The sequence below is a fragment of the Halichondria panicea genome, chromosome 10 (genome assembly GCF_963675165.1).
Source record: "Halichondria panicea chromosome 10, odHalPani1.1, whole genome shotgun sequence".
In the NCBI taxonomy this organism is placed as follows: domain Eukaryota; kingdom Metazoa; phylum Porifera; class Demospongiae; order Suberitida; family Halichondriidae; genus Halichondria; species Halichondria panicea.
Genome location: NC_087386.1, coordinates 5,061,787 through 5,075,095, shown reverse-complemented (window position 1 = coordinate 5,075,095; position 13,309 = coordinate 5,061,787). Strand labels below are relative to the sequence as shown.

The 13,309-nt window shown below is 39.9% G+C and overlaps 3 protein-coding genes across 6 annotated transcripts in view; 2 read left to right on the top strand and 1 right to left on the bottom strand.

The window, feature by feature from the left end:
* The window catches only part of LOC135342663 (ankyrin repeat and protein kinase domain-containing protein 1-like), a 49,522-nt gene extending 38,080 nt beyond the window's left edge, over positions 1-11,442 (top strand). The window contains exon 9 of one of the 3 annotated variants that reach the window (XR_010396895.1): positions 11,216-11,257. Coding sequence is in view for 2 of the 3 variants with exons in the window: in XM_064539459.1 (XP_064395529.1) it covers positions 11,216-11,381 (166 nt within the window). In the remaining variant the exon portion in view is untranslated. Of the gene's footprint in view, positions 1-11,215 lie in introns of all 3 variants that reach the window. The other 2 variants (XM_064539459.1, XM_064539461.1) reach the window with 2 other exon arrangements.
* On the top strand, positions 446-2,318 carry LOC135342313 (uncharacterized). Its single transcript, XM_064539015.1, has 2 exons — positions 446-880; positions 1,104-2,318. The coding sequence occupies exons 1-2, from the start codon at positions 817-819 to the stop codon at positions 2,144-2,146; spliced, it is 1,107 nt and encodes a 368-aa protein (XP_064395085.1). The 5' UTR covers positions 446-816; the 3' UTR covers positions 2,147-2,318.
* LOC135343419 (RAF proto-oncogene serine/threonine-protein kinase-like) lies at positions 3,551-7,350 on the bottom strand. Of its 2 annotated transcripts, none has more exons than XM_064540423.1 (12): positions 7,172-7,350; positions 6,336-7,073; positions 6,092-6,273; positions 5,714-5,851; positions 5,054-5,193; positions 4,716-4,926; positions 4,553-4,620; positions 4,340-4,496; positions 4,200-4,292; positions 4,029-4,142; positions 3,885-3,970; positions 3,551-3,817 (listed from the first exon to the last, which is right to left on the bottom strand). In XM_064540423.1, exons 1-12 carry the CDS (start codon positions 7,230-7,232, stop codon positions 3,619-3,621), a joined length of 2,187 nt encoding a protein of 728 aa, XP_064396493.1. In that variant the 5' UTR covers positions 7,233-7,350; the 3' UTR covers positions 3,551-3,618. The 2 variants fall into 2 exon arrangements, with proteins under 2 accessions (XP_064396493.1, XP_064396494.1); XM_064540424.1 differs by having other exon boundaries at positions 4,340-4,493; positions 7,172-7,349.
* Positions 11,443-13,309: the final 1,867 nt, after the last annotated feature.

The window sequence follows — 13,309 nt, the reverse complement described above, 5'->3', positions numbered from 1 at the left end:
TTTTACGCCACTGAATTATAGCTATAACTCTGCTTCACTGCTTAAAGTCGAGCTATAGTAGTCAATAATCAATATTCTATATAGCTGCGAGTAAAGTGTTATTGTTCTAGTGCTACTAGTGCCCTCCTCAATGGGACAGAACTGATACCCAGTAAATAAATATAATTTTTATTGTAGTTTCAAAATTTGATTCATTGAATTGATTCTAGAGCTATGCTGTTACTTGTATAAGCAAGTATCCGGCAACTATAGTGACTGCCATGTGTCATACAATGGAACTGTTGTCTTAACATGTGAAGTATATGCTCCACGTGACAGTAGCAACAATTCATTGGCAACACAGTAAAATGGTACAGAAACAACGAATCTGTGATCGAGAATGTCACTGATAGATATGACAATTCCAAAACGTCAACTAAAAATGCATCTAACACTTCAATCTTTGAAGACAGATATCAACTAATCATTCGTAATGTCAATTCTTCAGACAGTGGTGTTTACTGGTGTCAACTTTCAGCTGACGGGTTTTGCTTCATCCCATCAGCGTATGTGAATATTACTTTCAATACAAGCTCTGGTTATTTCAAATATAATTATCAGCAAAGTCCAGTTTGCGCAGTAGACAATTCTTCATCTTGTCAAGTAATACCAACCTCTTCAATACAGACTGTGTCATCAACCACACTATCAGTGTCTACTCCGCCAGCAACACCCACTCAACCAGAACTATGTCGTGGTAAGCTAGAATTAACAAACTTAGGATTTGTAGCCTGTCTTGGAGTGACAGTACCAGCTGCGGGATTCACACTCATACTGATGGTCATTCTGATCTGCTGTGCTGGAATCTGTATATGCTGGAGAAAGAAAACTAGAAGAAAAGGTTGGAATGGAAATAGGAGAAGCACTGATGCATGCATGTAACGCTTCTTCATAGAAGCATTGTTTGTTGTAATTGTTGTGGTCCTAGGTGGTTGTAAGACGACCTTTTGTAGCGGGAACCCACAACTTGTTAATTTACTTAGGCCATCTTGACCAAAATCCTTGTCACTAGGAACTTTAGTATCTTGCATAATTATAATTATTATCTCTCTTATACATTGCAGTTGTACAAAGTGTTGCTCAAACTGAAATGGATCATACCTCAGATAGATATAATGCTCAAGTTGTGCGTCTCAAAAGAAGGAAAGTCCACCAGTACGAAGATGTGGAAAACCCACGACCTGTTGAACACACTGAAGAGCCAGCCAGTGATCGTAAAAGAGCACTTACAGACTGTGACAAAATGGTAGAGCATGAGTACAATGAGCTGGAGCATCAAGCAGAAACCAATGTCCTCCAAACAACTGACCTAGAAGGAGATCAGGGTGAACCACACACGTATGAAATTATTTTGGCTGTGAGTCAAGACAAAGACAAAACCGCTGTCAATACGAAACAGCAACTGCAAATTGAAAGCTCACAATATTATGAAGATGTTTGTGATAATAAACTGTCAAAACAACCACCAAGTTCTTTCGATAGCTTTTCCACTAGCCGTTCATCTCAGAATCAATACAATGTTCTTGATCATTCCCTTGTTAGTAATCCAGGCCAAAAGGCCACCATTAAAGCTGAGGACTCCATGGAAGATCATCGCTACAGCAGAACACATGCACACAAGTTGACATTGATGGGAAACTCAGTTGAAGAAACATCTCAAGACAACCAATATGAAAATCTTGGCAGCGTAGTGAAGACAGCTCAGCAACAGAATACACTTGCAAATGAATCATCTGGTAGCTGTGAGTATCATATTCTTGAGGAAGCTGTTTCAAACGGTACCACCATCGCCATCACTTCAAACGAGCCGGAACAGACTACACCTATCCCTAAACGCAAATCAAACACAACTGTTCCGGCTTATGGTGTACTCAATTATAATGATCCCAGTAAGCAAAACATCAAAATCCAAGAACAGCTCTTAGATCAATCGAGAAGTGAGGAAGGGAAAGAGAGAGTATTCGATGACCCACAATACGATATCTTCCCTACTGCACCGAAAGTGTTAGAGGATAAACTGGAGCACAGAAAAGAAGCTGCTCAGATTCAGGCATTCCCTTTTGATGAGTTGACAGACGTACATGAAGTGTGGATACACACTGACTAATTGATCAACCTTGTAGAGTGCAAATAATTATTAATTTGGGTACATGTATGTTAATTTTGTGTGTGTATTGAACTGCATAATTATTGTGTAGGTGCTCCAAAATTCATAACTCATTAGTGTGTAACAAGAATTGCGAAGGATTAAGATAGCTTTTTCTGTCACTGCATGTGATATAATTATTGTAACTTTCAAGTACAAAAAAGATCCCACTGGTAATTAGAGTTTTTTGTGTGCATTGATAATTATATAATGTTGACTTATAGTTCAAAGCGGTATGCCAAAATAAACGATTGCTGTAAAAGGGATTACTTACGAAAAATAAGTATGGCAGCTGCACGAAGCAGGATAGTTCTCAATAATTCCCTTTGCTCATTCATTCAGAGCGATGCTGTTACTGGTATATATCGCGTAGTACCCGGCAACAACAGTGACTGTCATGTGTCACAATTTAGATGGAACTGGTGTCCTAAGTTGTGTTGCTCCACGTGATAGTAACAACAATTTACAGAAACAGTAAAGTGGTACAGAATATGTGGTTGAGGATATCTCTGAAGGTATGAAAATTCTATACATTCACCCAAAGTGCACTTTTAACACTCAACAACTTTTAACAATCAATGGACTCTTTGATCATTCGTAAGGGGTAATTTACTGGTGTCAACTTTCAGCTGACGGGTTTTGGCCATCAGCGTTAATGATATTCATAGTTTGCGGTAGTAACAGAAACAGTAACACGAATTTTTACCCCACGAAATTTTAACGTAGGCATGGCTTTACCGGAACGTATAAATGCAAGTGCAGGCAATGAGGCTAAATGAAATTTTTACTAACGAAAACCACAGTTTTCCAGATAAACAAATTTTTTACCGCACGAAAATTACCAGCTATATATACGGTACTCGATCCCATTACATTGATTCATGACCTCATTACAATGACATCACTGCATTCTCTTAGTACTTTCACTTTCTAGATACACTTTACACGAACCCATTATACCCATAGAGCATAGATGCCCTTCATAGTAGAAAAATCCTATAGAAGTGATTCACAGTTCTTGGAATTTTCTGATTTTCTTTGTCAACTGATTGTCTGATCAGATTTCTTTGTCAGCCGCTAGTATATAGTAGATCCATGGTATACTTAGATGTTGAGGCTGATGTACTGCCTAGTACGTAGCTGGTAAAAGATGTTAGGGACGTTAAGTAAATTCCAGTTCTTATCACGATTCCGAGGGAGATTGATCCCAATGATATCTCCCACCTCAACGTCAATGGATGGACTGATGTTACACTTCCAGACATTGTTAGGTAGATCTAACTGTGTGCATCCAATTGGGAATGGGTAGTATCTTCATTGGACGTGGGGCCAGTGGCTATAGTGTGCGTAACATTTCAGCCCACACAATTTGATCACAAAATTATGCAAAACATTAAGTGTGGAGGGTAGTGTACACGCATGATGAGCAGTATTCAATTGTTTGGTTGCTTCATATATGCATTTTGCAAGTCAGTGTACAAGTTCTTTGCTGCCTCCAATGACGTCCCCACCACCGTCACCTGCGGCCCCACTCCACTGTCAGTCTTATTCCAGAGTAGCAGTTCAAAGTCCGCCTGTGAGAGCATCTCCACCAGCTGGTGGAACGAGGGACGTCTTGACGTCTCAGAATGCCTGCAGTGTGCAGAACATGGAGTATTATTAATTTTGACTGATAGTAGAAGTACAAAGAAGCACTCACCAGCACTCAATCATGAGCTTGTACAACTCTCGAGGGCACCCAGGTGGAGGTGGCAATCGAACTCCTTTGTCTACCATCTTGATCGTCTGTATATAATACGTATATTTACAACAATTATCAAGCTGTACTGAATGTAAAATATACCTCCACGTTTGAAGAATCTTCAAATGGTTTGTGCCCCAGACTCCATATCTCGTACATGACACAACCAAAGCTCCACACATCACTGGCCACTGAATACTTTTTGAAATTGAGGGCCTATAGCAGCAAAGCAGAACATGACCCACCCTACCTTGAGCAACGGTATACACTCACCTCTGGGGCTGTCCACTTGACAGGTATCTTACCTCCCTGGGACACATAGTAACTCTCGTCCATCAGATCACGTGACATACCAAAATCACTTATCTGTGAATTTGTTAGTTAATTTCAACACTGTAATTATGGTTTCACACCTTGCACACTTTGTCCTCTGACACCAGTATGTTCCTGGCTGCAAGATCTCTGTGCACAAACGCTTTCCTGGCTAGATAGTCCATTCCACTCGAGATTTGCTGGCAGAACTTCAACAATAGTTTAGGAGTGTTTGAAGGAACCATCTCTCCTGATCTGCTATCACATAGGTACAAGACATTGACAGCTGTATGCAATTATAGGATAGCACTTACTCTGGTTGCATCTTTATGAGAAAGTGTCGCAAGTCTCCATTTGACAGCAAGTCCAAAACAATCATCACCTATCAATGATAGTCTTTCAAAAACAGCTATTGATTCGAATGTGCTAATTTATATTTTTTGAAAGACAGTGAATATTAAAATAGTGTTGACTTACTGGTTCCCCCACAGTAACCACTCCGTACAGCTTGACCACGTTGGGATGTCTGAACTGACCCATGATAGCCGCCTCCTGGAGGAACTTGACTTTGTCTTCCTCATCTTTGCTCTGGTTGGTCTTGATGGCCACCTCCATGGCTCCCCCCGGGCTCTGCCACACACCCTTGTTGACTGTACCAAACGCTCCACTTCCTAGGAACTCGGTTATCCTGTAAAAACACATTCATGATACACACACATTTCCATAGGCATAGCTAGCACCACTCTGTACAGGTTTTGCTTTAAGCAGCCTTGTTACTGGAAGAAGTTTAATTTTTAGAAAGCAAAAAGCATTACTGTATTTGTTCTCTGAGTATCTCCCGGTACTTCCTTGCTGCCAGCTGCTCGTAGAGTTCGTTAGCCTGTGAGGACGGTGCCCAGTACGTCTCACACTCCTCAAAGAACTTGGGAGCTGGTCCTGCATAACTGTACTGGGACTGTGAGGGTGGTGTGGGTGTGTGGGCGTGGGTGGTGTAGGTGTACAACAATTATATCACGGGTGGTATGTATATGCAGAATCAGCATGAAGCAAGTGTATGCATACGTGATTTGGGAAGAAGTAGATGTATACAATCAGTGTCCATTGTAATGAAAACTTGTTCTATGTAAGGCTTTGAGATGATATTGTGTGTACTTTCAACTCCAGTGGATATAGTGAAATCACTGCACTTGCACATAAAGGAGAGCAATTGCAAGTCAATAAAGGTGAGATGATAACGTCAATATATGAATGTCCAGAAAGTATGAAGTCCTCGATTGACACCTTAGTATAAATTTCATATGTACCGGATATATACATGTACCTGCAATGAACTGAACTTACCATTACTTTCTCCATACTTCCATCTATACTCATTAGTGTCAATGGTGGAGAAACTAACCCACACACACACACGCACTAAACACTAGGCAAACAACACACACACACACACATTATGAATAATATTATGAGCTCACAGTTTTGATGGCAGCACAGAGCTCTTTCCCGGAGACATCATTCTGAGTCGAGGCCTGGCTCCTCTGCTCTTGTGATGGGACCACCAACCCCCACTCTCCAGGGGGGATGATCCCCTGCAGCGGGTGAGGGATGATCCCCTGCATTGCGGCAAACGACACTTGCTTAACACACTTTCATTTCACAGCTTTCATCATAAACTAACAAAGCAATATAAACAACCATTCTACCCTAACACTTTAAGTATCACATTCTAAAATTTCGTACAGCTCAGAATAGGACCTATTTTGCTCATTAACAGTTTGGACTAAATAGGAAGAATACGACCACAGGAAAATAATCTGCTATACGATAATATAGTCATACCGTACACAACACACCTTTCCCAGAGTAGACACAGGGATTTTGTATTCCATAGTTGCCATGGGGATGTCATGTTCAGAGAGGGGTGGTACAGGAGGAGTGGAGCAATAATCATTCGGATTAATTGTTGTTTCGTAATCCCCCACTGGTTGATTATCATTTATCTCGTCATAGTCACCACAACTCTCCATGACAATATCTGTTATGTGTATTTTTTTTAATACAAGCAAATCAAAGTTATGCACAACATATTGATCTTACCGTAGTTGATATTATCCCTTGGTAGAATAATAGAACCAGGCTCAGTGTTTATGCAGACATCATCATATGCCATGTTCTCAATATGGGTACCACGCCGACTTGCCTTGTTCGTGTTATATCTACTTCTCTTTCGGTTCCACAATAAAAGTATGACAACAAATAAAACAATTAGTACCAACAGCAGCACACCAACCACACCACCAACCAACGGTCCAGCAATAATACCTTGTTCACGAATGTCCAGAGTAAGCACAGGTTGAACACTGGCAGTAGTAGAACCAGGTACTGAGAATGTTGTGTCTGATGTACTGCCTAGTATGTAGCTGGTGAAAGATGTTTGGGACGTGAAGTAAATTCTAAATGCTGAGTTCATACGATTACGAGGGAGATTGATCCCAATGATATCTCCCATCTCAACATCAATGGATGGACTGATGGTACACTGCCAGACATTGTTAGGTAGATCTAACTGTGTGCATCCAATTGGGAATGGGTATTCACTGATATAGTCATTGGACGTGGAGCTAGTGGGTCTCCAAATCTGCAGAATAGGGTAATTTTTTCCTTTCTTTCGAGTCTCTCCTGCTACAGACAATCCTACTAGCATCCCATTACAAGTAATCCTCATGGAAGGGAAGAGTCGTAGCTGCCGGTTCTGATTTGACCCCTGGAAAGGGCATGATGATGATGTACAGGTGTTGTTGGTGACTGAAGGAAACCCATCAAGACAACTCTGACCTGTAGACCACAAAGAGATATAAACTATGATGCACTTATAGAACAAAATTAATTGACCAATACATTTTGTCATAATTATTGCAACTGGAGGTGCATACCTTGCTTGATAGTGCACAGCACAGACAGTGAGAGCAAAAGGTAGACTGTAATGGTGGACATTAATTTTCATTTGGGATGACAACTTTCTACAGACTATCTATCTAAAGAAACTTCTGTTCACAGTAGTTCCAGGATAAGTTTATCATCCACCCTCACTTTATTGCTTAACATTTCAGCCCACACAAATAATTATATTGACTAGTGTGGTTTCACTGACCACAACTTTAGTAAACATTCTACATACATAATCATGCAAATAAAAGAGTTAGTCTTATAATGGCTATTGTCAGGAGTAGCAATGTTGCTTGAAGTGGCTACTTGGTCTGTTTTAATCTAGACAATCGGATTTCTTGCTAGAATGCGTACATCTTCTGGATCAATGTAAGAATATTCATGCTCTCCCTCGTATAACTGATGGATGCATCTGTGTTGGGCATGTATCTCTGACTGCCCTCCACAAGTTGTCATTCATGCAGATACCACCTCAGGCTTCCATTTATTAGCGAATCTCCTCTTTGTAAGAATATACACAACCAAACCCGCATGGATTGGGAGGATGAGGAGATGAGCTGTGTGGCAGGGAAGTTGCAGTTGTTGAGTTCTAGTGGGCACTACTGACTCTTTCTACTTTGACAGTAGGACTGTCAACTAGTTAAAGGGAATAGAGTCCCTTTCCAAGCCTCTTTGTAATAGTGAATGGACCCAAGTACTTGGCATCCATTTTGCCGCCAGCTCGTTTTTTTCGTAAAAATCTTTCTTCAGTATGGTGTGAACTTGGTTGGTTCGTGTCGGCTTGTATTGTAAGTATAAACACAGGTGTCTAAGTACCTATCCCAGTGCTCTTTTCTGTCTTGGGTCACCTTCACTAGCATTCCCTGAAGGGTCTAGTTGAACTGTTCATCTAGTCCATTTACCTGTACATGAAAATGATGCAGTTGTAAACTTCTGAGCTAGCTGTGCCGTATAGTATAGCAATTTTAATTCACCGAGAGAATCAACAAGCATACAACACCATTCAGTTCTTTTTTAGAGCTGTCTTCAATGAATGCACCTTTTGGAATGCACACAGTTGAAACAGGTTATATTGCAGGGAGCTATTAATATAAGTAGATCTATAGTTATATATACCTGGGGGGTGGTATGGTGTCATAAGACGATGATTAATTCCCAAGGCCTACGTCAGTTTATGATCTATATAATTTCTTCATTGAGCGCATGAACAACTGCAAATCAATTAAAGTTGTGTGTCATGACAAAGATCATGGTATCACATTGACAATGTGATACCATGATCTTTGCTAGAATTATGCATCATACCTTGAAGAGAGCATGAGCTACACCACTTGCACACTTCGTAGGAGTGGGGATTGCCTCAACCCATTTTGTAAAATAGTTACTGATGGTCATTATTTAATTATGCCCTCCTCAGAGATTGGAGTGATAGGTCCAACAAAATCTATGCCAATGTGGTAGATTGGGCTTTTCACAGAAACAGGTTCAGGTGACGTGGATGTCATCTTTTGATTGACCCGTTGACAAATGTCACATCCAGACACCTTTGACGCACAGTAAACGTTATGATATAGCAGTAATAAAATAAACACACCATTTCCTTGATGAGTCCATGCCATATAAACCTCTCATTGATACGATACAGAGTTCTTTTGATTCCCATGTGACCAGCTGTCCAATTAATACACACACTCCCCTGTGGTGAGAGTACCCCCTGTGTAGTCTAGCTGTCACCAGCTGGATCACAAAGTGAAGTCTTAAAGCCAGACTGTAATTAAAGATGACAATGTGGTTGTGTATGTGTACCAGAAATGGATAGTTCTCACCACTTGTTTACTGTAATAGTGCTTATACCTGTGCATGTTGAAACTGAAACAGTACATCGCATATACCCATCTAACAGTTTTGCTATACTTTGTAAGCTAATTGTGTTTTGCACAATCATGCAAACTCAATAAAAGTCTCTATTACTGCACTATGTAGATCTATGTACCAACCACGCAAGTTTCCTTGAATGTTTTGAGTATGCATGTCAATGTGATGCATGTTTTCCTAATGTTATACAGGGAGTATAAGCTGTTTATAAGCTATGCTGTTATATAACATATAATATATTTTACAACAGTAAAATGGTAACAGGATATAGGGAATGCGTTCTTTCAGTATAATATGTTCTGCATTAGCTATATGGACTTTACAATAAAGCTAACAGACTGCTTCACTGCTTAAAGTCGAGCCATAGTGATCGATCGATACTATTATAGCTGCGAGTAAATAATGTTACTGTTCCTGCTAGTGCTACTGGTGCCCTCTTCAATGGGACAGAATTGTTTAGGTAACATAATTATTTTTGTGAGTAGTTAATATCATTGAACTTTGGTTACAGAACAATGCTGTTACTGGAATATAACTGCACCTGGTAACGACAGTGACTGCCATGTGTCACACAATGGAACTGCTCTCTTAACATGTGAAGTATATGCTCCACGTAATAGTAACAAAAATTCAATGGCAACAGTAAAATGGTACAGAATCATTGAATCTGTGGTCGAGGATATCACTGATAGCTACTGCTTGTCTGTTCCAGCTGTAACTGCTGAACAGTTGCAATGTGACGAAAACTAACAGCTTCTAGCCACGTTCTTTTGGATTTGACTCACAGTGAAGGCTGTTAATTGCAGTCTCTTCAGAAGCATACTTTGTTCGCACAAACTTTCTATTCAACATAGTTATGTGTAAGCCTTGCACTAAAGCACTTTTTTGTTTGCTATACAAAAGATCTGTTAAAGCAGGTAGCTATTCAGTAAAGCCATTTGTGAACTTGACATCTTGCAGACACACCCTTAGTCCTGTGTATGTAATGCGCGTGCGCGCTTATCCCACATGTGAGACAATCCATTTTGAACCCCAGATTCAATTTTCTTGGTCCCGGTAAACCACAAAACACTACAATGATAATTATATACAATAAATGCAAGTCTTTTTACCTGAGGCCGTGCCGAGGCCAGTGGGTATAGTAGTCTGTTGGTTTGTTGTTGAGATTGTCTGTTTGTAATTTATGAGTATGCTCACCTGGATGGATGCCATAGCACTGCGTTTATCACACAACAATTAAGTTATTATTTTCGACAGATTTCGATGTTAATTAAAGCTTCATTAATTGTCATATAAAAGCAAGCAAAAGCTAAGAAGCTTAAACTTGCACTTTGGCCTCTAGGTAGCTACGTGTGTCCTTTTTCGAGATACATATTTAGAGCTGAAGTGATCCTGTACCAGGAACGATGGACTTTCATTGCTCATGTTACTTGCTACTTAGCCAGCTTCCATGCATTCAAGTAAACAGCCGAGGGTTAGCACTTCAGTGCTCTAGTCTTCTCAGTTATAGATAGATAATTATATACTCATTTTTTCAGTCTATTTGTTATGGATCTACTTTCTGTGCTTCTATTCTCACTGACTACAGACTAAAGGTTTGCTCCCACTGTTTGGCTACAGGCCATTTAAGATGGAATTCGTTGTCTCATTGCAAATGCTTACTTTAATGTAAACTTCAACTATATTTTGAGCGAAAGCATAACAGGCGAGAGGCATTTAATAGCGTATATAGCAGGTCATTTTCGTGGGGTAAAATATTCGTTATTTTTGTGGGCAAGCTGACCTCTACAACGTAGGCGTGGCTTATCGGAACATATGAATGCAGTGCAGGCAATAAGACTAAACGAAATTTTACTTACTTTAGTTTGACGAATTTTTACCCCATGAAAATTACCTGCTATAATATGGTACACAGAATGGTTTTACGGCATTGCACATTGCCAGTCAGGAGGGTCACTGTGGAGTTGTTAGAATGTTGTTGGAGGTCAAGGCTGATGTCAACATGAAGGATAATGTGAGTCACAGTGCATGATTGTAATTGGCATTTGTTTATCACCATGGCAACTGGGTGTCCACTGGTTGTGTGTGTTTCTGTCTCCACTGTTAAAATTCCTTATTTCCCTTCATCACTAACTGCTCACATACCCACTATACAGGACGGACGTACTGCCTATGATGTGGCTAGTAGGAATGGACACACTCAAGTGTGTGATGAACTGTTACACTAGCAGACTCTGTACCTTATTAACTGTATTGTTACCATGGCAGCTAGCCTCTGATAGATACGTAGATTGCTTTACACTACATCATTTTGTCTTATAATTTTTGTGTCTACTGTTTCTCAACCATTGCCATGCATTTCCCATACAGCTCTTTGATCATGTAAAAACTTGAAAATTGGTCAATAATGGAAATGTGCAAAATTAATAACAAAAGAACAAAAGTACGCAATTAAAAAGTTATCTAGTTGCTTTCGATTCTCAATCACATCTTGAGAGGAATCTGCAATATCTCCACTTGCAGATAAGAGATGATGACAGCGCATGATGATCACATGGCACAGCTGTAGAGAAAATGTATACAATCAATCAACCATCACAGAAATCTGAAAAATATTACGAAATACATCCTTAATTAATTAATTAATGGTTTGAAAGGACATAAAAAAAAACCCAAAATTTATCAGAAGATTAAAAATTCCCCCTCCCCACTAAACCATGTGTGATTACCATTCTCTCAGTGAAGTGTAACCATCCAGGCCATCTGGTCTCTGGTTACAGCAGTCTCCTTCAATAGCCTGTATGTATGGAAGCAAAACAGTTAGAGAGTTGTGCATGTGTTGTACCAAAACAGAAGAGATGACAAATCTGACATCTTCGGGTACAACAGTATGGTAATCGAAGTGTAACCATCCAGACCATCTGGTCTCTGGTTACAGCAATCTCCTTCAATAGCCTGTATGCATGGAAGCAAAACAGTTAGAGAGTTGTGCATGTGTTGTACCAAAACAGAAGAGATGACAAATCTGACATCTTCGGGTACAACAGTATGGTAATCACTGATCTACATTAGATAGCGTACAGCGGAAAAATTTTGTGACTATGTGGTACAGCAAAGAAAGTAGAGCAAAAAGAAAGGGAGATCCGTATTACTAGAATATTTTGTTGGTGAAAAACCTTTGCAAATAAGCAGACCATTTGCTAGATCTAACTATTACGTTCTGGCAAAGATCGTGTGTATTTACTAGTAATGATTTAGATTTTGCGATTTTATTGTTGCGAATTGATCAACCCGCCAAGTTCGCATAGATGCTCGCAAAACATTAGTGATACGGAGAGTGTCTAGTGGGCAAGTAGTGGCTCACCAAGGTTGTCCAGCTTAAAGTTGAGGCAGCGTGGTCCAGGCTCTCATAGTCCTCTGGTTTGACCATGAACCCAAACACCTCGGTGTTCAGAATGTGCATAGGCAGATCTACAGTGGAGGGAAAGGGACAATTCAAACTTGTTCTACATGTACATACATGTACCATAATAAAGTGCACAGGTCAGCAAATAATGTATTCAGTGCAAGCCTCGTACATATAGACAAGTTATCCCCTCCCTATGGACTGTACACGCACTGACTTACCTTTGCTGATCATCCATCAGAATCCGTAGTGTCCTGTTGTTCACCAGAAAGTTGTCACAGTCTAGCCGCTGGATAAATAACAATTTATTGTTATAGGCTAGATACTGTGGATACCAAAACTAATAATGAAAACTGTCAATATCTACTACTGAGACCAACGAGTGTTGCAAGCGCAGGCCATTTAAGACGATCAGTATGCACTATTAACTAGTACTGTGGACACCTCTTTCTTGTGAAACAATTAAAGCACATTGCAAATTATTTACCTCTTCTATAACACTCTGAGTGAAAGAGGTGTCCACAGTACTAGTTAATAGTGCATACTGATCGTCTTAAATGGCCTGTAGCCAAACAATGGGAGCAAACCTTTGTCAAAGGTCAGTAGTCTGTGAGATAAGCAGAATTCAATAACAGAAAGTAGTATCTATAACCAGCAGTCTAAAAAGAGTTATCAGAAAAGGTTAGTTTGTGGCTTTCCAGGACTTCAACAAAAAAGAAAATTGATTCTGTCAGGATCTGGGGGTCAAATTGGATTCTCTTACATGTGGTATTGAGAGCAAATGCGCATTACATCCAGGAATAAGGGGTGTGTCTGCAAGATCAATAATGGCTACTAAAATAGC

Excerpts from the sequence above, each read along its gene's own strand:
- LOC135342313 (XM_064539015.1), top strand. The coding sequence starts at position 817 with ATGGTCATTCTGATCTGCTGTGCTGGAATCTGTATATGCTGGAGAAAG. Across the intron at positions 881-1,103 it reads AAAGAAAACTAGAAGAAAAG|TTGTACAAAGTGTTGCTCAA; the intron begins GTTGGAATGGAA and ends TATACATTGCAG.
- LOC135343419 (XM_064540423.1), bottom strand. The coding sequence starts at position 7,232 with ATGTCCACCATTACAGTCTACCTTTTGCTCTCACTGTCTGTGCTGTGC. Across the intron at positions 4,621-4,715 it reads TGGTTACTGTGGGGGAACCA|GTGATGATTGTTTTGGACTT; the intron begins GTAAGTCAACAC and ends TATCATTGATAG. Across the intron at positions 4,497-4,552 it reads CTCATAAAGATGCAACCAGA|CAGATCAGGAGAGATGGTTC; the intron begins GTAAGTGCTATC and ends CCTATGTGATAG.